This window comes from Camarhynchus parvulus, chromosome 3 (assembly GCF_901933205.1).
Source record: "Camarhynchus parvulus chromosome 3, STF_HiC, whole genome shotgun sequence".
NCBI lineage: Eukaryota > Metazoa > Chordata > Aves > Passeriformes > Thraupidae > Camarhynchus > Camarhynchus parvulus.
In genome coordinates this window covers 48,865,553-48,889,052 of record NC_044573.1, presented here as the reverse complement: position 1 = coordinate 48,889,052, position 23,500 = coordinate 48,865,553, and the positions used below count along the sequence as shown (strand labels likewise).

The following is a 23,500-nucleotide window of genomic DNA, read 5'->3' as shown; positions in this document are numbered from 1 at the left end:
AGTATGACAGTGTGTGGAAGAATTTTAAGCCTTACTTGCACAGGTACTGCTTCTGTTATGAATCAAATGCAGTGAAGTTGAGCCTGCCTGGATTACTGTGTATGGCACTGTGCAAACTCATGCAGAAAAACATTTTGGATCAGGTTTGTATGGTTAGCTGTTAATTCTTAGCCATTCAGTTTAAGGCTAGTTAAATATAAGTTGCCCTAAGAAAACCTTTTCAGAAATGAGTGTGCGGTGAAATATGCTCTTGGCTGATTTGTCTCCCAGTTAAACTGGGAAGTATGGGCAGTGTGATCCTATGTAAGCCACCTTATTCTTGTGGGTGTTGTGTTTCCTAAGTCTCCCACTCTTCTGGTATTTAGTACATGGGAAGTAGCACTAGGGTGTGTTTGTGTAGTGGCAGGGCCACTTAAACAGATCTTACCTTTTCAAAATTTCATTTAATGTTCTAACTTGTTTATGGCTTACTTGCTGCTTAATTTTGTTTTAGTCTGTGTGTCTTAAGTAGGCAGCACATAAGCTTAAAGACCTAAGACGCCTACTTGGTTTTGTCCATATGATGGAGGGTAGCAAGGTTTGATAATAAAGTTAAGAACCCAGTAGTATCTAAATGTGTTATCCTGTTGTACTCAAGGAACGACATGAAGCTGTTGTACGTCGCACAATTGAAAGAAGCCAGAAGCCAAAACAAAGGCAAAACAGGTGGTCCTGGGGAGGAGCACTGCACAACCGCATTAATAACACAGGTAAAGAGGGAGGCTTGCTTTGCTTGCTAGTTTCCCTTCTCCACCAGTCAACTGGAATTTACTTTTCTTCTTCTGAAAGGAAGGATGTTTCAGTGTATGTTAGTTTGAATTCTTTTCTCTTGGTCCTATTATTGCTAGCAGTGGCATGTTTGTGACATTCTTGTGTAGCAAAAAGGTAACAAGGAGAAAGAAATCTGAACAAAAGTTATAGCTTGTTTTGGGAGTTGACTTATTCTGTAACTACCTTGCTACAGCTTCTCGCTCCTGCTGCTTTGCTGTTGTTTGTGTGTGTATATATACGTGGGTGTGCTTGTGCTGTGTCAATCTTGTGATATGAGCTACTGTGGCAAATGCTAGCTTTGTGCCTCTAAAAGTAGGTCTGGTGGAAATGACCAAATACGGAGATTAAAGTAGACCATGAGGAAGGAAAATTGTTCTTTGTAATAAGAGATCTCTGCTGTGTACTAAAATCTGGGGAAATAGAAGTCCCTTTTCTTCCCCTAAAGATTGGCAAATTAAGTGAATTTTAGCTATATGCTTTTCTGCCCAAATATTTTCTCTAACTTAATCTGCCAGTCATTAATGTGTATATGCCCTGTTTAATATGAATCAAGTCTCCCAAAAGAGAACTTTTCCTTTACTTCTTTCAACAGGAAGTAATCCTTTAAGTTCTTTACTTCCTATTCTAATTTCTATGTGTCTAACCTCTCATCAGGGGAGGAAAAAAAAGTTGAGAAAAGAATACTCTGAAATCTTTGTCATATATAATTTCAATAAACAGTTATTTTTCATAAAAGGTTAATTTTTTGCTTAACTTTGTATAACTTATTTGATTTTTATTTTATTTTCTGTGAAAAATCATTGTCTTGCATTCTGTCCCTAGGTTATTATTTTGAATCATCATTCACCTTTCTCGATTTAGCAGGCCTGGAGCACCACTTCAATTCTCTGGGTGGTGCTAGAAAACCTGGTACATAATGCTGTGGTTTGTTATTCCTTCACCTGTAGCTAGTGCTCAGGAAGTGAGATCACCAGTAACTAAACCACCCTCATGTAGTTGCAATGCATGCTTAACACCATGCTGATAGATTAGAACTGTTGTTAGTACCAGATTTTTCATTATTATTTATCTTTCTGGTGGAGAGTTACTGCTGGCTGACTCTAAAGATTTGGCACAATTCACTGAAATGAAGCATAATATTCTATCTGCTGGAATTCAAGGAGAGCAAATTTGAATATTTTGTTATTTTCTAAAACCCTTTTGGCACGTAGGATTTACAATTTTGCACATGAACACAGACACATAACCAGCTGCCTTGGCTGTTTTGTTGCTTATGAGTATTTTAATTCCTTTTTTTTGTTTGTTTCTTTTTTGTTTTTTTTGGATAAAGAAAGCAGCAATTTTCCAGGCAATGGATTACATTTGGCCTATTCTACATTTATAGGATTCGTATTGCCAACACCTATATGCAAATCCTTATGCTGAATGTCATTCATTTAAATAAGGTTCATTGACACAAGAAATGTTGTCATGCCTAACAACAGAGGTGATTTTCAATATTGTCATTTGTCATCTTCAGGAAGTCAGTTTATGCAGTACATCCTTTCTGCCAAATGTTGAAGCTTTATGGCTGTACTGATACACTGTGTAGTTTCTCAGTGGCAGATTATTCATGAGATCAAGATCCCCATCCCGTTCCCACAAATTTTCCTGTTCTCAGGAAGTCTGAACATCATGTGTCCAGTACTAACTTGCACAGGGCATTCTCCAGTTTACCCCATAGATCAATTTGGGATCGTCTTGACAGTCTACAGAGGTCTTTTTCTTAGTTATAACATTTAGCTTGCTCCTTTTTAAAACCCATTTCTGAGTTTTATTCCCCTCCCAGTATTCAGTCTACCAGTTCTATGCCCTCACCAAGTCATTCTAACATTAAAGTAAGCAAATAATCACATGGGGTAGGGAGAATCTTTCTTCAGTCCAACGAGTTATAGTGGATCCTATGTAGTTCATAGATCTGGGGAGAATTAAAGTATTTTTCATAGACTCTTATTTCTATGAATTTTTTTTGTACACAGTGAGTATAATTTAATCTATTGGGACAGAACAGGTAAATACAATCTTAATACATTTGTCATAAATAAACAGTGGCAAATAATATTTCAGCAGTAGCATCCTTAATGCTGTCATTGTCCTGAGTTTGCATCTGCTTTGCAAACAGTGTAGGGACACATTTTTGCACACACAGACTATGAATCAGCAGAGCAGTTAGGCATAGGCTCAAGCCTCATTGCATTTCAGCATGGTTGAGTGCTTTGCTGAGTCGTGCTGAGGTTCAGTACATGCTAAAATGTAAGCAAAAGCAGAATTGATTCTCACAGCATCTTTTGGGTCTCAGATTTTTAGATGCAAATTTGTAATGGGGAATGTGTAGTTGAAGCACGGAGCTTGGAGCTCTTTTTGTTTGAGGTGTTTCTTGAGAGAGAGAAAAGAAGGGACACAGCAAACTTTCTGTGGCACACATATGCACAAAGTGTGTGCAGTCTCTATTCTTGAAGTAACCATCACCCCCTCAGCAGGACGCAGATGCTGACTGCAGCAGTTGTGCAAATGATGTAATTCGCTCTAAAAGGTAGAGAAACTGAAATCAAGTTATAAACTTTTCGTGTTATGTATGCCAAGTAGGTGCGTTACAAGTACTTTCCACAGAGGTTGATTTTTATATCTGCTAAGGTGTGTGCTGAGCTGGATTTTCAGCACTCTGAAAATAACTCTGGTAGGTGGTTTAGAACTTACACGTAACTGTGGGATTTTTAACTAAATCTTTTAATTTCTTTTGTGCTTACCCTCACTTCCTTTGTGCACTAGTGTTCCCTTAATCTTTCAGCATGCCATTGTCACAATATTGACCATCTGCCTAGTAACGTGCCCTGTCACCTTTTGTTCAGATGGCAGGGTGGTTTTTTAGTGAATAACTTTGTGTTTCCAAGCATCTTGGTCCTTCCATGAAGCTTTCTATTGTAACTTGTGAGCAAATATTTTCTGACAATATTGAAAGTCTAGATTGCAACCCACTGAGTGATAATGAATAGAATATTTTACACATTTGAAGCTTAAATTGTGTTGTGCCCAGTCTTTGAGTCACCTGTACGTCTGCTGAGAAATCCATTCTATTTTGGAAGTTCTTGTGGTAGAGCAGGAGTGACCTAGTCCTTTTTCCTCCTCCCACTAGTGAGCTAGGAACTTGCACTATTGCATGTGGGCTGTCAATTAGCATTATCTCCATTTGTTTTAGATCGAGACAGGCGGTCTGTTTCAACAATGAACCTTTCGAAACATGTTGATCCAGTCATAAACAAGCGGCTCTCCTCCTCATCTGCAACATTACTAAATTCTCCAGACAGAGGTACAGTTTTGAAGAAAAAAGCATTAAAAGAGGAGCAAGAAAGAATGTTCTATACTGATGTATTACTTTGCACATAAAACAAGCTTCTGAAGTCGTTTTCTGTACTTCATCTAAGTGGTAGTGGAAAGACTTCAAATGTGACAAGTAAATGGTTGAACATTTTTTCCTGTGAGAAAAAATAATTCTTGTTTTTTAAAACAAGAGAACTTACCTAAACAATCCTACTTTAGCAAATTATAAAAGCAGTGCTTCTGTCAGGTTTTTAGTAAATGAGGTACAACTGTTGAAAGAATACATCACTCCATAGTGCATGCAATCATGTGTGACCTTTTATTTGCATTAGACCATTTTGTCATTATTTTGTTTTCCTTTTTTTTCAGTAATAGCTCTTGAATGTCTAAGAACATGTTGCATGAAGCTTTCAAGCAGTTATTTTATTACATTTTCTGATTTTATTGCCATTTTGGTTATTTTTATGGAAGAGGTGTGGATGTTTTTCATATTGTCTGTTTATTGACTTTTTGTGTCCAGTTATTTCTCAAAGATTGCTTCATTTCAGTGTACATTTTTGGTGTTTACAAGTCTGAAAAAAGACAAACCATCAAGCTTTTAAAAATTAACATAGCTGAATTTCTGCCGCTGTTCTGAGGACTTATGAGATTGAAGCATTGAGCTTAAAAGTTTTATAAAAGAATGTCTCTTGTGTAACTTGTGCAAAGAGCTTTACAGTAAAGTACTTGGTAGGGATTTTTTTTGTCCTCTACTGAGTTCTGTCCCATTTCAATCCATAAAATTATTTTTAATTTTTTTTAAATGGACTTTTTAGTTGTGTTGTCTGGTTTGATGTCATTATTTGTGTGTCTTAACCAAGTTCCAAGTTTGAGCAAACGTGTGTATCTGGTTGATTGGATGAGCCATGTTCATCTTAGTGGGCAAACCTAGTAGTCCAGTCTGGTAACTTGTGAAAAATACAGTATTACCTAAGAAATAATTTGTTCCTAAGCACTAGTCATTTCTTGCTCTAAATGTTGAAATCCAGACAGTTTTAACTTTATTAGCTTTTCAGGTATGTAATTTTTTTTCAAATGATTGCTGTTCTTTGCCAGATACTTTTTTTGAGGAAGGATTTTGGTGAAGTGGGCAGGTGAACAGCAGCAGGCATTAAGTATGAAGGACAGTCTCTTATGGGTTGTAACACAGTGTTTTAGCTTCTGCCACCCATTTCAAGTTCAGGAGAACTTAAACAGAATACTAGGCAGTCTAATGGTAGGGAAAAAAAGGAATATGGAAGTGATGGCCATTTGTTAAAATGTTGAGGCATTTTTCCTTGGCATTTTTACTAAAACAGCACAGAACCCTTTAGGAGTCTCTTGTGACTTTTTCAGGCTCCAAGACAAAAAGTAAATCCAAATGCTATAAATGCTTTTTCTCATGCAAAGTCAGATACCTAAATCTAGTTGAGCCATGTATCTGGAGAAGTGCCACTAGTCTCTCCAGTGGCCTCAACCTCTTAAGGCGGGTGCTTAAAGGAAGGCTGTGACTGCCTGCTCCCCATTTCACCTTCCAGAGGGCACCCAATCAAACACACTCTGTGATACAGACTCCTACCTGCAAAACAGTGAGCTGGAGATAAGGATGATAAGCTTACCTACTAAGTGGCTTATAGCTGTCAACAACAACTTGTCATCTGTTGTGCAGCACCTTTTTATCATCTGAAGGACAGGTTTGTTTTTTTGTTTTGATGCAGCAAAAGACAAAAGTTTTCATTAACTAATTGGCTACAAGACTGGTTGCTGCCATTTCAAGCATTGTATTACTGTATAGCTCTTTATCACAATTGTACAATCGGGCAGCTAGAACATGCTTCTCATTATGCTTTTATGTTATTGTAGTTAGTGAATAGTTGAAACTGTAACAGAACATGAACACATATTCAACTGGAGAAAACTGCTGTTGACCAGTAGATTTTGGCAGTTCTGCTCTTTAAGGAGAGCTTAGCAAAGGGATACTACTTTTCATGAGGTATGAGTTACATACTTGAAGTTTTGCAAAACTTGCACCCTAGTTTTTTCCTCCCCTTCTCTGCAGTGATTTTTCTTTCAAGCAGATGATTGTCTCAATCACTGCATCACTGTTTTCTGCAACCACTATAGAAGACATTCAGGGGCTCCAGTATTGTTTCCTGTAGAAAGAGCAGTTTCCCCCTACGTACTCTTCACCATATTGTGTATGTGTATAAGCAAACACAACATTTATCAATGAGAGTCTCCTTCATGGTGCTCATCAGAAGGCCTGTTAAATCCCTGCCTCCCATCTGTTCCTACAGCTAATCAAATGCTGCTGTTTGCTTACTTGCAAATTATTCTGCTGCTGCTAAGACAACTTTCCAGTATTCAGGTTGTATATCCTGAAGACAAATACAGGTGATTGTAACCAATTTACTTTTGCCAGCACCCTGCAACTTTGTGTGTTTTTTAGTTACAAGTTGGGTTGTAAAGATCTTTCATCTGTTAAAAATAACCTGATTGTGGCTGGGGATAAGGGTACTTCCTTGTACCAGCAAGCCTATCACAAATGTGCTTCCTATGTGAAAATGGAGCAATAAAAGCTGAGAGACTTGGACTTGTTCAGGCTGGAGAAGAGAAGGCTCCAGGGAGACTTTACAGCAAAAGGGTCTTCCAAGAGAGCTGGGGAAGGACTTTTTACAAAGACATGTTGTAATAGGACTAAGAGGTAATTGCTTCAAAATGAAAGGTTTAGATTGGATATTAGGAAGAAAATCTTCACTCTTAGGCTGGTGAGATAGCTTGGAGGAGGCAGGTGGAACAGGTTGCCCATGGAAATTGTGGATGCCCAAGGGCAAAATAGATGGGGCTTTGAGCAACCTGATCTAATGGAAGGTGTCCCTGCCCATGAGAAGAAGGTTGGAACTTGATGATCCTTCAGATCCGTTCCAACCCAAACCATTCTATAATTCTATGAAATAGCCCTTAGAGTGATAGCTTAACACATCATGAGAACAAAAAATACTGTTTCCCTTTGTCTGTCAGATGGTTTGAAAGACTAAATCTTGAAAACATCACCCTGAGGTATTAAAAAGAGCAAGAAAAGAAATCCCTGACCTCATTGTCTTAAAGTTGATCTTATTATTTTGGGATGTTCTTTGTTTGGTATTCAGTTTTGCTCCAGTGTGGTTTGGGCATCAAACTGAAGCTGTTCAATGCATTTAATATTAATACTCTTGTAGTTGGAACCCAGTGGGGGAAAGTTTGTCTGTTCTAGGTGAATGGTGGTGCTAATCTGTTAAAATATGTATTGAATGTGTGAAGTGTGATGCTTTCAGGTAGCTGTGCATTTGGAAAATTCATTATGTGATGACCCTGGCCCACAAAGCCAAGGTGCATCTGAACAAACTCTGATCTAAACACATTGTAGAGAATCAGAGTGACTCCACTCCAAGGTCCTGCTAAAACTATTTTGACATCTCGAACTGGGCCTATTGCTTATATGGAGAAGAAAGTTTTTGGTTTTAGTTCACTGTTGTGCATATCAACTAGCTCACACACAAACACTGCCTCAGTGCTTCAGTTGGATGCTGTGGACACGGGATTGCTTCCAATAGAGGATGTGGATACAATTTCCCCTGAGTTAGGGCCCAAGATAATTAAACCATACTCATCTTTAAGGCGAGGAATATGAGATAGGTGAGACATTGGTGTTCTAAATCATCAGTCTCTTAGCTGTGTCCTCTTGAGATTATTTCATCTCTGGGAGTTTATATAAGCTTATATAGTGACATAAGGCTTGCAGCTGCCCCACAGGGCTGTATTTACATAGTTACATTCACTTATTATGTAAGGATAAATACTGAAAAATGGATAGTGTATATAGTACTGGTTTACTGGCCTGAAATATCAAGGATTGTTTCTGAAGTTGTGTGATCCTTATGTTAAACTACAGTAGAAGAGTTCTCCAAACTCATCCACAGTCATACCTGTGAGCCTCACCTACTGAAGCCTGAGTACGCAAAAAAGAATCTGTTGTCTTGCAACAGTAGCTTTAAACAGTGATCATACTGAGCATGGGGCCTGGAGATGAGAGGAAGCAAAGACTTGGCCATTACTGCATCCAGTTTAATGGTAGCTCTGTGATTTCTTCATTGTTAAACTGCATGCTTAATGATAATATGTGTGCTGTAATGGAGGTCTCTGTAGGGTATTTTGTGTGTCTGTATGATCTCTACCATTGCAGAATGGAGCCATTAATCCCAAAAAGCTCTGGCAATAGTACATTGTGTAAAAGGACAGTTAGGAAAAGAGCCTGCTGTGTTTGAGAGTCCTATATTTCTATAGTAATGCCCCTTATTGCATTACTGGAATTTAAGGGAGCAATTTGAGAAGTGCAAAACAGCACTGAGGGCAGATTAAGCAATTATATTTTCATAGGAGGAGATTGAGATCAGCCTCTCTTTTCATGGGGCTCAGCAAGGAGTAGATTAAAGACAGATTCAGAGTTTATGTCTATTAAAAGTGATGGATTTCTTCCTTTAAAAATGCAAATGAATGTCAAGTTTGTTACAGCCAGTCACTTCAATTAATGTTATAGAGATTGAGCCTCATAAATTCAAGCTGCAGTTTTGTTGCTGTAAACACTAAACTAAGGTAAATGAATGCTGAGGTGTAAAAAGACCTGCTTTTGCTTGCAATATCAAGATTACTGCTATAGTGTAAGCTTACTATAATGAATTACTTTGGGAAGTAGTTGAATGTTTTGGCTTGTGATAGTTATTATGAAACAGTTTGTTGCATTGGAATATCAAAGAAATATCAATTCAATACAGAAAGTAACTTACAGGATTCTTCTGGTTAATGCTTTGCCACGATAAATTTAAATTAAAAAAAAAAGTAAAGAAACTTTATAAGATAAAAGGATTATATTGACAAGCTATGTTTGCATTAGACAACACTGGGAAAAGCGAAGTAGCAGTGTGATTGCAGCCAGGTCAACATGTATTGCACTTTCAAAACAGAGCAACTATTGAAAAGTGTTCTACCTGCAAACTGATCATTAGCAGGATCTGTGGACAGAGAATGAATGATCAAATATATATACTGTTTTCTGTGGCTTCACCTATTACTGAGACAACTGCAGTTGCTGAGCTTGATATCTGCAATTGAGGCACACTGTCCTTTTGCAGTGCTTTGATAAAACCTCATTGAGACAATTCTCTGTATAGCAGTGAGCAGCCTTCTTTCATTTTTCTAGGTAGGCTGGAAAGCTTTGGAAGGTGTTTAAGTGTAACTGGAAGACTATATATCTTTAGTGTAGGAAGCCTTTGGGACACAAACATCTCTGTTGAAGTCTATATTTAGGAGTGGCAAGTGTTCCTCTAGTAGGGAAATTATCCTGTCATTCCTAACGTGGAATGTGGCAGATGTGCAGAGTATCTGTACTCATTTGGTAACAATTTGCCATAAATGCCACAGACAGTAACATAAATTAAATGTTCAGATGTACATATTTCTATAGGAATTCTTCTGCTAAAGAGGAGTAATAATAAAATGCGAAACACTGAACTACTGTGGACAGTTTCAAGATTTTCATGGTATGCAGTGGTGAGGAAAGAGTACTAACACTCTGCAGCATGTGGTTATCTGTGAAGTGTTTGATCTAACATCTTGCTTGTATGGTGCATGTTCAGCTCGCCGTCTTCAGCTCAGCCCATGGGAGAGCAGCATCGTTAGCAGGCTCCTGACGCCCACACACTCATTCCTGGCTCGGAGTAAAAGCACAGCTGCATTGTCTGGAGATGCAGGTAATCCTGTAACAGCAGAGGCTTCATGTCTCAGACACTTATTTTTCCAGATTCCCTGCCGGATGCTGTAAAGTCACTGATCTGATTATGGGTGTATGGTGGCATCCCAGAATGAACTTGAACGTCCGTGGTTAGTGTGCATGACAGCATGAAAGCTTCCCTGTACAGTTGTTTGCTATGCCTCTTTCTCTTTCTCCTACTAACTCTTTCTTACTTGTGCCTCTTCATCAATGCAATAAATGAATAAAAACATAACATACAAAACATGCAGGCAACAACATCACTCTGGCCTTGGCTGTTTAAGGAAACGCACACCTAGCTGGAAAGAGCTGATTTAGCACATCCACTGCTAAAGCTGTGAGCTGCTTGCTGCAAAGGAGTTTCAGTCCCTACCAGAGCACTTCCCACATGGAGAAACTTAGACTTTTATAAAGATAGGCCCTGGCTACTGTGCATTTATTACCTATGAAGTTAAATGTGCAGGTTTAGTGAGGTTATAATAATTGTAAAGTTGTCTGCCAACCCCAGAACAGCTCCCTGATAGTACTCACTGAGGGAAAATTAATGTGCAGAAATGTGATGATATCACTAGGTGGTAATTGAAAGCCCAGTCAAAACTGTATTCCAAATACAACCAGGGCATGCTTGCTTATCATGTATTTTAGGCAGGTGACAGCTACCTCTTCTTTTATCATAGGATGTTTTATAATAGAATGTTCTGTAATCATCCACTGGGAACTTTACCATTACACCCTCAGCACGTGCAGCAATATATTATTATAAGTCGAGACAAGTCTTTCTTGTCTGATGTGGACAGGATTTTTATTCTAATTAAAGAACATAGAAGGTAAGAAGGAACAGAGATCTGCTAAGATTACTTTTAAAGAAGCTTTCACTTAAGAACTCTTATAACTAATTAAGCTGTGGTACGTTTCCACAGGGGTGGTGCTGTAGGAGCAAAAATGTGGATGATATTCTGCAAATAGTAGAATTAACAAGCACAGAATTCTTTTTTACCCTTCAAAAGCAATAGCTTGTAAAATTAATACTTAATATCACCTATGAAGAAGGATATTGGAAATTCAGCTCTTCATGAGGGAATAGTTGATAAGGCTGCATGTAAGTGGTTACCTTCCTGGAGCAAGCATGAACCTGTTTATGACTGCTTTTGTTTATACTGCACAACCAAATCTAAACTGAGTGGAATATTGAGAAAGGCTACAAAAAGCAGGAAAGACTGATTTTTCAGTTCAGTCTAAAGCACTTCCCTGAAAAGCCTTGCCTGTGCTAACTGGAACTATGCCACCAGAAGATCCATCTGCTCATTGTTTTCCAGGTATTATTCTCCAGGAGCAATAACTTCAGTCCCTTTATATGGGATGCTTCCTGGAGATTAATGATCAAGTGATGGCAGTGGCTCACAGCTGTGCTCTGAACACTCCACTCATCCCAGCCTGCCATTATTCCCTAGAAAATTACCCTGCCCTTTGGCTGTAAAAATAAATTGCAATGTAAAAAATCCAAACTGAGTTAAATATGTACTCATGTCCTTAAATTTTAAGGAGGTATTAGGGATATCCAGCATAATAATACATCTGGATCTTTTTTTAAATAAATCCTTCGAAACCAAAATATGTTGTAAATAGCTTTCAAAAAGCTCCTCTGAATAGATGTAATCCTGTTAGTACATGAATCATTGGAAGTGCTGCCTGAAGCATTGTCTGGCAGCTTCACAAAGGAAAATTAACTGTTTCTCTTTTAATACTTGTGTTGGAAGTTACCACTTCCTTGGTGGTAACTTCAGATAATCAGCATGCAGAAGGAGAATTGAATCACAGGGCAGTAGCCACATAAATGATAAGGGGTATATAAAGCATCATGCCACTGCCTCCTATCTGGTTTAGATGCCCTCAACCAAAATAAAAACACAAACAAAAATCCCTGCTTTCTTGTTTCTTGCTTGTTTTTAAGTTAGTCATAATTCCTCATTAAACATAAATCCCTATGAACTATAAGGCAAGCATTAGTGCCATTGCTGTAACACTTACATGAGACTCTTTGTTCATAATGTTAATCTCTTGGTACAGGAGAATTTGCAGCATTAGTACTGTTAAGTCTATGAGCTCTTCCTGTAGCAGCAGCTGTACTTTTGTAAGACTAGAAGAATTAACTGTATGTGGAACTGCATTCTTTCAAGTGTGCTCAGAGAGGGATATACAGGCAAGAAATATTGGTTTGGTTTCATTTGGTTTGGCTTTTCATTAAGGAAATAGAGGATGTAAATTTCTTTGACATGGAGAAAAAAAAAAGGAATAGGAAAGATACTATATAGAGCCCCTATTTTGTCCTCAAGTGACATGCTGGATAGTAATTGTGCTAAGACTCAATTAAATGACCAGAAGAGACAAACAGGAGCAGAAAAATAAAACTTTGCACTAATAATGTAGTTTTTCCCAATCTTCTCCTTCAGTTAAATCAAGAGAAAGTCCAAGAATACTTTGCTGCAAGAAGTTTCCTGTGATATGATTTGCAGTTAAAGTTCTCTTTGAAGATAAAATCAGAGCACTGTATATCCGATACCTGCTATTGTCAGGTCTTTTGGTAATAGTCTTTTTGCTTGTGCAGACCAACACAAGCTGCCATCCTGGTTACTCAAAAACTAATTTCCAAGCTCGTTTGTTGTTGTCAGCCCGCTTTTTTTAATGCATAAAATAGTTTGCTGTTGAGAATGTATTTGAGTAAGTTATTATTCTAGAAGTATCAAAAATATAATGGGCTAAAATATTCCGAAAAGGAAGAATTTAAAAAAAATATCACTTACTGCGAGCTGTAGACTGCAATTTCATTGATTTCCTAGTTGAAACTCGTTTGTATTGTTAATGGGTTTTGATCTTTGTGTGTATGTCTCCTTTAATTTCTCTTCACTTCCAATGCAGTTCGTAGGCATTCTGATTTCATTTGATTGTTTTCTATTCTGAATGTAATTGAAAGTTGTTTCAATGTGTCTACTAAGCTAATCTGTCAGAGCAGCGATTGTTTCTACTGCTTTTTCAGAACCACCAGTTGTACAAAAGCTTAACAGGAAAATACTATCTACTACCCAGTATCATGGCATATTTCTTAATTTTTTAGAAAGAAACTATTAGTTTACAAATGGAAAAGTGCATGAGCACCTATTGAACTTGCATCCTTACTGTATGTGTGGCCAAGCTAACATGTCAAATGATGGTTCTGATTTGATACTTAGTCATTTCTCTGTGTATTAATACCTTCTTTCTTTTCTGTCTTTCTCGGTCGTTTCTGTTCCTGCTGGCTTTCCTCTGTCAATTCTCCAATGCTACTCTGTAATTAAAACTAATAAATAACAAAACCAACCAACACCGTAGTTATCCCCGTTTGTCCCCGTTCAGCATCTTGCAGCCCCCTCAGCCCTCTGTCCTACAAGGCCCTGAACTGCAGGAATTCAGGAGAAAGAGCAAAACTTTATGCTTCCACCGATGCCGTTGGACGTCGGAGAACAACGCACCTTGCAGGGGTAAGCTTGGCAGCCAATGTGTCCTTGGTGTCCCATGCCATAACCATCTGACTGCACTGGTTGTGAGGACTGGAATAGCTGCAGGGATACTTCCTCTCCTCTGCACCATCCCCACCTCTCCAGTTTGTGTCATAGTTGGCTGGATTTTAACTGAAACATGCTATGTTATGTGGTGGTGCAGCCTGAGTATGCACCAAAGAATCCGTGTGGAAAAGCACTGATGTTTTCCAAACACCTGTGTTTGCAGAGTAGATGCCTTAGCTTCTCACAAGGCACTGAGGCAGTCACAGTTCTCAAGTGGATTCTTTGCTGCCTTTTAAGGCCCAAGATGGTGTTGCCATTTTTTCCTCAGTGGGGAACTTGTTTTTCCCAGCAGGCTGTTTCCACAAAGGTTCCAGAATTTGATGTCTTTTGAGGCATCTAGCAAATTCAGCTGAGCCCCTAGAATAAAGAGGGGAGGAAAAGCATGCACTCACATGTCTTTGTCCACAAGTGCATAGAGTACTCTCACTTCATCTGTACTTTCTTAGGTACCAGAACCTAAGAAAGGCTAGTAAACTTTTCCTCACGGGGAAGGAAGAAGTTTGTTTAGGAGCATGGTTTATAAGCAAGGCTTTCCACAGGTCACTGTTCATTCTGAATGATTTAATAGCAGTACTAGGGCTGATCTGAGCTTTAGGAAAATCGAAACAGTAGAACAAACTCGTGTTGACTGTGCTCCAAGCCAGTGGGATGCAATCAGACCCAGTTGAAATTCATTTGCTGAACATGAGCAGTTATATTTTTCTTGTACTCTACAACCTGAGTTAGAGTGTGAGAAGAGTTGAAGTAATCTCTGCAAAACATTGTGTAAGAGGTGCTTGCATTTTCGTTTGGCCTGATGGGCAGAAGGTCAAGAGGCAGTGCTGCTGTTGCCATTCTTGTTGGAAGCACTGTTAATCAAAGTGCCATGAGTCGTAGCCTCTACTTAATCTTTCAGGCAGTGGGATAGTATACTGAAGTTTAAGCTAAGTCATAGCCTTAGTATGTATCTTTAGAGAAATTTCCTAGCATGTGCATAGAGCATGGCCTGTTGGTTCTTCCTCTTAAGTCTTTCTGATTGCAAGAGGTTTGGGATTTGGCTTTTCTTTTTCTAAGTTAAAAAGAAGAAATGTTGTTACTTTTTGGTGGAGGAGGTGATATAAAACTGTTGTTAATATAAAATGAGTGAGTTAAGAGGTGTTTCCAGTAGCCTGTGTGATGTGGAGAATCTTTTATGCTTCTGCAAACTTCTGTATGAATTCAGCTTTTTATTTTATGATATGAGGAAAAATTTTCTGATGCTCTGCTTTCAGTACTAATAACGTAGCTACAATAGAGAGTTACTGTTAGCGAGCCAAAACTCACGTTCATTGTAGTGCATTTGTTCTGGTTGTGTTTACTTTGATAACTTAGCACATCATGTGCTCATGAAATTGTTTTCAGTCTGTCTTTTCCAGTTGTTAACCTGGCTTTCAGTTCAGGGGACAAGCATTGCACAGCTTTCAGCAGGTGAGGCTCTCAAGCCTCATGACACAGGGATTGTGTTTAAGCTCCAGCCAAGGTGGTGAGCAGCAGCCTCTGCATCATGCTGGCTGAGTGGCAGCTCAGTGTACTTCCAGTATTCCTATTCTTCAGACTCCTGGGGTCTGAGCTTATTATACCAAAACAATGAAGTTTTTCATCTACGCTTAAATATAGGGAGTGTATAGATACCTACATTCTGATATATTCCCTTAAAGCAGTAGTTGTGTTGTAGCTCTTCTTACCTTCTGCTCTGGTTTGAGTTACTAGAAATGTTTCTCAACTTAGGATTTTATTTTTTAAAAATAAAGAGGGAAAAAGAAAATCACTATCATGTATAAGGAACCAATGGCAAAAACTATGTGCAGTAAAATCATGCAAGAAAAGAAAGACTAGGATAACTGGTGTACCATATTTGGAAGCTTTGAGGACATCTGTGGTGTTCACTTGTAAGCATGAATCCAAAATATTGTGCTATATAGAAAGACTGTGACCAAGTATGAGCCAAGGGGAGGGGGAGTTTGTTTTGTCTTTTCTTCGAAAGAAATCCTGTGTTTATGGGAAGCAGTGGAATGTACTCTGTGGCAGTCAGCAAAGATCAAACTATAAAAGGTAATTGTTTTGCCTGTGTAAAAATAAGCCTCTGCAAATTAGTCCATTACATTTTGGGACAGGAGAGAATGGTTAAGAAGGATTCTTGTTGTCAAATGCACATCTACTGACAAAGATGGTTTCAGGTTACAGGAGCTATATTAAGGAACTTGTTAAACAAGCTGTAGAAACCACTGACTCAGCACTGCTTTTCTCAGCCCCCCAACTCCTCATCCTTAACTAAGCTTGCTTTGCTTTCTTTAGCTGTGTGAACTCTGGCTTGACTTTGTCTTTTTGTTTGCTGAGCTATAGACTGACAAAAGAGAAAAGGACCATTTGTCATCCAGCTTCTCAGCCAACTTTAAAGGAGGTCATTTTACTTCCAGCCTCAAAGCTAGATCATCAGCTCCCTCTCCAGTTTGGTAAGTCAAGTACATGCTTAGCGGGACATGAGTTATAGGCAGCTCTGATTGTTCTATTAATCAAATGTGAAACAGGGCAAATGTATTTGATGATGTAGATGTTTTGTCTCTGCAAAAAAAAAGGAAAGACAGTCCCGCTTTAAAAAAATCTTGCTACTGCTCTGGAGAAGGGGAAGGAAAATACTTGGTCTCTTCCTTCCTGGCTGGGCTCTGTGCTCACACATCTGGAGACTTGGAGAGAGGCATTTTGCATGAAACCAAATCAGTTGTGCTAGCAGTCCTGCTTGCTAGAGAAACAGAGAAGTGGTTTTATTTTTAGCTGCTATGGTTGTAGAAGTGATATATAAGTGGAAACCAGCATTGTCACTCTTTGATTACACAGGCATGCGTCAAAATCTTTGCCTTTTTTGCCTGGCACACCCAAGCAGATAACTTCCCCACCTGGTTCCTCCAAAGTTTCCTCTGCTCAGACACGTCCTCCCTCTCCTGGCAACATCCGGCCAGTCAAAAAAGAGATCAAACCAGAGGGTGAGAAGAAAAGACCAGAAAAGGAGGCTGAAAAGGCCAATGAGGTGAGGACAGAAGAGAGCAAAGGAACTTCAGCAGGTGCTGAAGAAGCCACAAGTCAGGAACAGCTCACTGTCCAAGCACAGCTAACTCAAGGTAAGGAGACATCCTACTTTAGGCTAAGGAATGTTTTATATTTTTCCTTCCCTTTCTCTGAAATGATGTAGCTTTCAGTATTTTTCTGTCAAAGGTTAGTCTGAATTCTTCGCAACACTCCTGCTGATATATGTTCATCATGAGGAAATTGTAGGCAGGTTGAAGCCCTCCTGCTTCTAAGAGAAAACAACATGCCAAGCTGCCTCACACAGTATGGCTTCACAAGCCTCTTCTCTGCCCTTTTGGATAGGAATTTTGTCCCCCATATCATAACATAACTTCTTTACAAGCTGTTGAAGTAGAATAATAATGGTCTGAAGACGGTACAGGAAGCCATCACATAAGGTGTGTGAGCAGTGACAATGTCCAGCTCTGCTAGACACAGTGCACTTGTGCTGGTAACCCTGCTAGCTTGTGTATAATATTGAAAGAGAACCATATCACAGGAGAGATTAGCAGAATACAGTGGAATGCAAAGAACCAAGGAGAAAAGTAAAAAGGAATAGGGAGAATTTTTAAGGGAAAATGAGTTATTAAAAATAGTTAACCAGTGAACAAGAAACCCACACCAAACCCTACCAACCTTGAAAAGTAGCAATGCAGAAAAGGATGTACACACACAAAAAAAAAAAAGACTGTAAAGTGTAGAAGGGGCAAAAGGTAAATCTGAAAATGAAAAAAATACAGGTTTCTTCTAGCAGACAATTTAGTTCATTCTAAATATGGCATAAATGGTGTCTTGTAGATGAGACAGAAAGTCCAGTGTGACCACTGGGATAGACAAGTTGGGTTAGTTACGATTCTGAACTTAAAATTCGTAGACTTGCCTGTATGTATCTTTCAGATAACACTTTTAAGTATTAGTAATCTTGCATTCAACTGCAGCAGGTATAGTATGGGGCTGTTCTGTGAAAAAAACCTCATGTGAATTGATTTCTTGTGTTTTATTAAGTCCTGTTACAGTAGTTCCTGTCTGATACCCAGGTCCTACTACAGAAGGTGCAACCCCACAAAAAGGGTGAATGGATGTATCTGTTGGCCATGGGCATGCAAAGGAGATTTAATTGCTATCTTTTGCCTGCTTCCTTTTGAGAGGAAAACTTCCTTTTAAGACCATTTCAGAGATAGCACTGAGATAACTTTGCAAGTGTTTACAAGTTGTAGCTCTCCGGTACAAGGTGCCGACCAGAAAAACCATCATGCTTATTTGACTGTTTAGTTCAGGAAGAAGAGAGGCTCCACTTCTTTGCAGCATCTGTCAATATTTGAGTTTGTGTCAAGATCTCTTAATATTGAAACAGGTTATGTGTGATAAAGGTATTCAAAAGTCAAGCAGTTTGTATTCATATCAAAGAATACAAACAAGAGTATAAAGTGGAGACAAATGAAAGAGAAGGGTACTATAGTCAAAGCGGTGAGCAGCCCTTCAAATTGAATGTGTTTTCCCAAAGCCAGAGGAGGTGGTGGTTGGGACCAAAGATGGAGAGCTCAGGCAGATTTTACATATGAGGTGACAGGATGGCTTTGTACTGCCAATGGAGGTTCTAGCTACCAAAACTTAGTCACTGGTTGAATTCAAGAATCTAGAGAGAATTCTAGAGTTCTAGATTCTAGAGAGAATTCTAGAATCTAGAGAATGCAAGTACAGCATTTGGGGCTAGAGGAATGTTGCTGATTCTCCTGGGACTGTGTTGCAGGTGAATACAGCTCATTCCCTACAGGTAACACACTGGCCTTTCACTGGTCTGGCTCAGCTGCCTGCTGGCTCTGTGTTCGCAGAAGCCAGGAGGTCAGCAGGTAGCAATTGCTGGTGAAGCTGTTCAAGCTTTTGCAGGCAAATCTCATACACAACTTTACTAATGCCAGTGAAGCTTTAAAGGTCTTTTGGGTGTTACCTGTTCTGACAGCAGGGCAGGTGTGCATTAAGCTGCTTGTTATGCTGCCAACTTCAGCGCCTGAGGCAAGAAGCGAGCTCCAAGCAGCACAAAGCTGTGCTCCCTTCAAAGCAACAGCCCTGCCTTGGCCCGTGTTAGTAAATTAAAAAGGGCTGAGGTACAGGAACTCTGTCATTTATACTGTTTACAATTACAAAGGCTCTCTGGTATGTTTCTGATCCAGGCTGTAATTGCAGCCTCTCATTTTCTTACCTTCTGTCCCCAAGGCTACTAAGAGCATGGCTCTAAATGGCTCCCAAGATTCAGAGTGATCAAATTGCTTACCTTTTTATATTTCAACATCCCAGAATTTTCTAAGTTCCCAGCTACATCTTGGAGGTTAGCCCAACTCGGGACTGTTCCCTGGGGTTGGGCTGAATACCTGTTTTGGTAATGTGAGAGAATAGTGCTCCATTGCACTAGGGCAAAACTGTGCCAGCTCACCTCAAGGCTAGAGAACAGGCACTGGCACTCTTTGAATGACTGGTGAAGAAGCATCATTTAAATTCATGGTCAAAGCCCTGAAGCAGTTATAGAAAGACCTCTGTAGTTTTTAGCTGATAGAAGAGGAGAGCAGAGTGGTCAACAGATGGGAATTCAGCACAGAAAACAAATGAATTTATGTTTGTTTACATGATGAGGTATAGGAAGGGGGGAATCAGGGAGGAGACCAATCTTTAGAAGTTGTTAGTGAGGTTAGGAAAATTGTCACATCCCAGTGTATGGTTAGAAATGCAGATTTATAATCATCTGCTTGCTGCTCCTTATGACTTATTTTACATATATATTACTGGGTCAGAATCTGATTTCATTGACCGTACAAAGTCTTCCCTCTCCATGTTTGCCTGCATTACCAGATGGAATTACTCTGGGAATGCTTCCTAACATTAGCTTGTGCGTTGGTAATGGTCCCTGGTGTCTAGAGGAAAGGTGATAAGTCACTCTGTACCTGTGCTAGAGAATGCCAGGCAAGCTTACAGAAATATGAAAAAAACCTGTAATATCTTCTCTGCCACATGGACAAAGCTGGCCCTGAATAAAGAATTGATATGAAGGCATTACTGAGATTTGAACACAAGCCACAGTTCACCAGAAGTGGCAAAATTTAAAAAGGTGTGTTCCATGAGTTGCCTCAGGTTGGAGCAGCTGTATAACTGATGATAGCTGGTGTCCTACCATTGGTGCAAATCACATCAGGCAGTTGATGTTTGAGATCACCAAGTCACCAAAATTGACTATCACCAAAAATTCTGGCTCTGATCTTCAGATGTGGATGATCATACAGAATAAAATATAACTTCACAATGTTTTATTTTTGCTCTTCAAACAGAACTGGGCAAGCTTAAGTAATGTGATGGTAGGGACTTGCTGAGTCAGCATAACTCCTGTTAAGCACCTGTCAGCATTTGTTCTGACAGAAAACTTGACTTACACTTTCAGCTGCAGATGGTTTCACATATTCTGCAAAACCAAACTTCCCTGAAGTATGTGAACCTCTGGCATCTAGAAACATTTTCCTCCCCTGAATCATTAAAAAAACCACATAATCTTGAACACACTTCGCAGTGCGTTTAGAAGTATTTTCTGTTCCTTTCAAGAGAGTGACATCTTGGCTACTGTGTCTGTACAAACTAATTTTCTTTCCCATTTGTTTCAGCAGCCAGCCCATCCCTATCTCCTGCTCCACCAACTCCTTCTCCAGCCCCAGCACTGCCCAAGCCCTCTGCAGGTACAACTGACCCTGAAGAAGCAACAAGGCTGCTGGCTGAAAAGAGGCGCCTTGCCCGTGAGCAGCGGGAACGGGAGGAGCAGGAAAGGAGGGAGAGAGAAGAGCTTGAAAGGTAATTCTAGGCCTCTGCAGTGAAGTATGTAGATGTTTTGAGCAGCTTGTTGTGTGTATTCTGCTGTTACATTGTTATATGTGAAGCGCAGCATTGAAGTGCAGAAGGCACAAGTTCCTCCCCAAAACCATATTTTCCTCTTGGGTTTTTCAGTTGGTGGAATATATATACCTAAGCAGATGTGTAAGGTTAAAACCTTTTGTAAGTAGAACTTTAAAATAAGTCAGGAGGAGAGAGTAGATCCTTGCAGTTGTGATTTGTTTTTTCCTCAGAGATTAACTACACTGCACTTTTTTATTCCAGCTAGAGAACTCTGCACTGCTGTTTTCAACTTTGTAATTGACACAGAGTCTCTTACTTTGACTTGTAAGATCTCTGTTGTGGGTGGTGCTTTAGATGTCCAGATGTTGTGACTTAGACCTCTTTGTTTTCCTGTTTAAAATAAAGAGACCACCAATACCCTCCCAAAAGTTTTGGAGCGTAATTAATGTTACATCTCACTTTCTAATAGCAAATGAGTAGCCCATCTGGATACTCATGACTCTGGCTATAGCACAAGTTGTTGTTTTTCAGAGGGCTGCCATGCCTCTCGAATTTGTTGGATTTCTTTAACCACTTTGCTAATAGGAACAAGGCAGAACTAGTTAAAATAGCCTGGCTTTCCAAAAGGCTCCCAAAACTGACTCTCTCAAAAAAAGTTTTAAAGAAAAAAAGCTGCTGTGGCGTAAGAGTAATACAATGAATAAATACTAAGTCAGAAAGATCAAAAATAAAAAGTAAAGAATAATCAGCTTTCACAGTGAAAGGAGTTTCCAGTGTCTGCGCAGTGCCTTCATAAAAGAACTTGAAAGGAGTTGAGGCCAGTGAGATGATGTTGGTCTCCAGTGATTCAAGTCAGTTGTGAACAGGTTGAGACATATCTTACAAAATATAAGCTGAATTGCTGTACTAATAAGCATAAAGCAATGTAGGAATAGGAAATAATCCTAACTTGACTACTGGTGTTGGTCTCTGAGTGAATTATTTTTGAGGGAAAAGATCTTTTTGGAGTTGAAAATATGGAAGTATCAGGTGAATCATGGTTGACAAAGTAAATTAACTGTTACAAGTTAATAGAAAATAAGAACAAAATGAAAATGTCATTCTGAATGGCCCAAGATAAATCTACATTTTGAATGTTGACTTTTATTTTTTCTTTGCAATTGTAAAATTAGTAAAACTAGAAAAATAAGTGCAGACGGACATCAAGGAAGATCACAAGCACAAAGTAGTTCCCATATAAAAATCTACTAAGCAGTTAAGGATTCTTCAGCTGGGAAGATACGCTAAAAAGTCCTAAATAATTCGAGAAACATCAAAGGTGAAGGGAAAAGTCACTTCGCTTCATAACACAAGGATTTGAGGGGCCATTAGTAAGGTTGAGAGGTAACCTTCAAAAATCTGCAGAATTAGATACTTTTTTAAATCAAGGAGTAATCATTGCCATGAGGTGAGATGGGTGACAAAAATGCCTACTGTTTCTAATATGATTATACCAGAAAGGAAAGCAAAATGTATTAATCAAAGATACTGTTTCTGACTTAGAAAGTATGCAAGTCATGGATTAGGCAGAAGCGTGCTGGAAAAGTATTGGTGTTGAATTGTGAAGTTTTTTATATTCCATAGGGCTTCATGTTTGGCCCCTGTGGGAAGCAGAACAGGCAGCTTAGGAATAGGGCAGCAGTGCACCCTTTATCAATTTGGGACAGCAGTGCTGGATCAGGAACCTGGTCATTTGGCTTTTCTTCCTACTTTTATTCCCTGTTTTTCTTATGCTTATTTAATGATTGCAGACAAAAGAAAGAGGAGTTGTCACAGAGGATAGCTGAAGAAAGAGCTCGCCGAGAGGAAGAGGAAGTTCGCAGACAAGAAGCAGAAAAACAAAGGAAGGATGCAGAGGAGCGGGAAAAGGAGGAACGGCTGCGCCGCCAGGCAGAAGAGAGAGAGCAGAAGGAGAAAGAAGAGATGGAGCGTGTTCAGAAACAAGTATGCTTCCCTCTTGGTATTCCTGGGCCAGTCTAGCTGGCAGCAAAGTGGGTGTAGCAGCACTTCTTTCCTAAATTAGAGCAATATCTACAATTTAAATGCTATCTGAAAAGTGTTGGGACAGAGTTCGTTCCATAGAGTAGTTCAAAGAGTAGAGATCTTTCTACTTGACAAAAACGTGATAGGGAGTTGAGTTTTGGGGTTTTTTTCCCCTCTCTCCCTTTTCAATGTATTTTGAACAAATCCTTTCTTATTCCTCGTAAATCAGGATGACAAGATCAATATAGTTGAATTGGGGAATTTTGACAAATGCTGTTATACCAGAGAATTCTTTGTCCCAAGAGTTATAGCAAGTCCAGATGTAAAGATAACTATTCACTGCGTTGGAGATATAGTACTGCTGAATTCTAATCCTGTGTCAAATACTGCTTTTGTGTGGGGCTGGTGGAAAGGGGTAGATTTAATCAAACCAAGAAGAACTTTTATCTGGCCCAGTACTCCAGAAATCAGCCAAAAGACATAATAAATGAAAATCAAGTTTTTCAAGTGCTTTCATTTCTGATGGGCCTAATCTTGGTTTACTGACTTCAGGAGAGGTAAGCATTCTATGGTAAGCATTCTGGATAGGATTCTTCTCTTCTCACATGTTCTCTTACTTCTTGCATGTGCTTTGTTCTTCCACAGTCCAACACTTCAATTTGCCTTGTAGACACAAGGTTTTTCTTCTGGTGTATAAATGTATGCTTCTGGTAATAAATGCTTAAAGGACTGTGTTAGTGAATATGGCTGAGAAATTCCATTCTTCTTTTCCAGAAGATTTGTGCTATTTTCTTTGAAATGTTAAACTGAGGTTTAACTCAATTTAGCCCTCAAAGATAGCACAAGGCCTAGGCTATTTTGGATGTTAGAGATGCAAAAAATTTTCTATTGTAGTAGTTCCATCATATAACAGTGTCCCAGTCAAGGAGCAAGGCCC

The 23,500-nt window shown here is 39.2% G+C and overlaps 1 protein-coding gene across 5 annotated transcripts in view; it reads left to right on the top strand.

Annotated features, from left to right (window-relative positions):
- MAP7 (microtubule associated protein 7) overlaps nt 1–23,500 on the top strand; it is a 99,542-nt gene that overhangs the window by 64,444 nt on the left and 11,598 nt on the right. Inside the window, exons 5-13 of one of the 5 annotated variants that reach the window (XM_030946169.1) lie at nt 638–749; nt 1,633–1,719; nt 4,046–4,156; nt 9,858–9,971; nt 13,382–13,506; nt 15,952–16,061; nt 16,444–16,724; nt 20,316–20,499; nt 22,332–22,524. In XM_030946169.1, coding sequence (XP_030802029.1) covers nt 638–749; nt 1,633–1,719; nt 4,046–4,156; nt 9,858–9,971; nt 13,382–13,506; nt 15,952–16,061; nt 16,444–16,724; nt 20,316–20,499; nt 22,332–22,524 — 1,317 coding nt within the window. Of the gene's footprint in view, nt 1–637; nt 750–1,632; nt 1,720–4,045; nt 4,157–9,857; nt 9,972–13,357; nt 13,507–15,951; nt 16,062–16,443; nt 16,725–20,315; nt 20,500–22,331; nt 22,525–23,500 lie in introns of all 5 variants that reach the window. The other 4 variants (XM_030946168.1, XM_030946167.1, XM_030946171.1 and 1 more) reach the window with 4 other exon arrangements.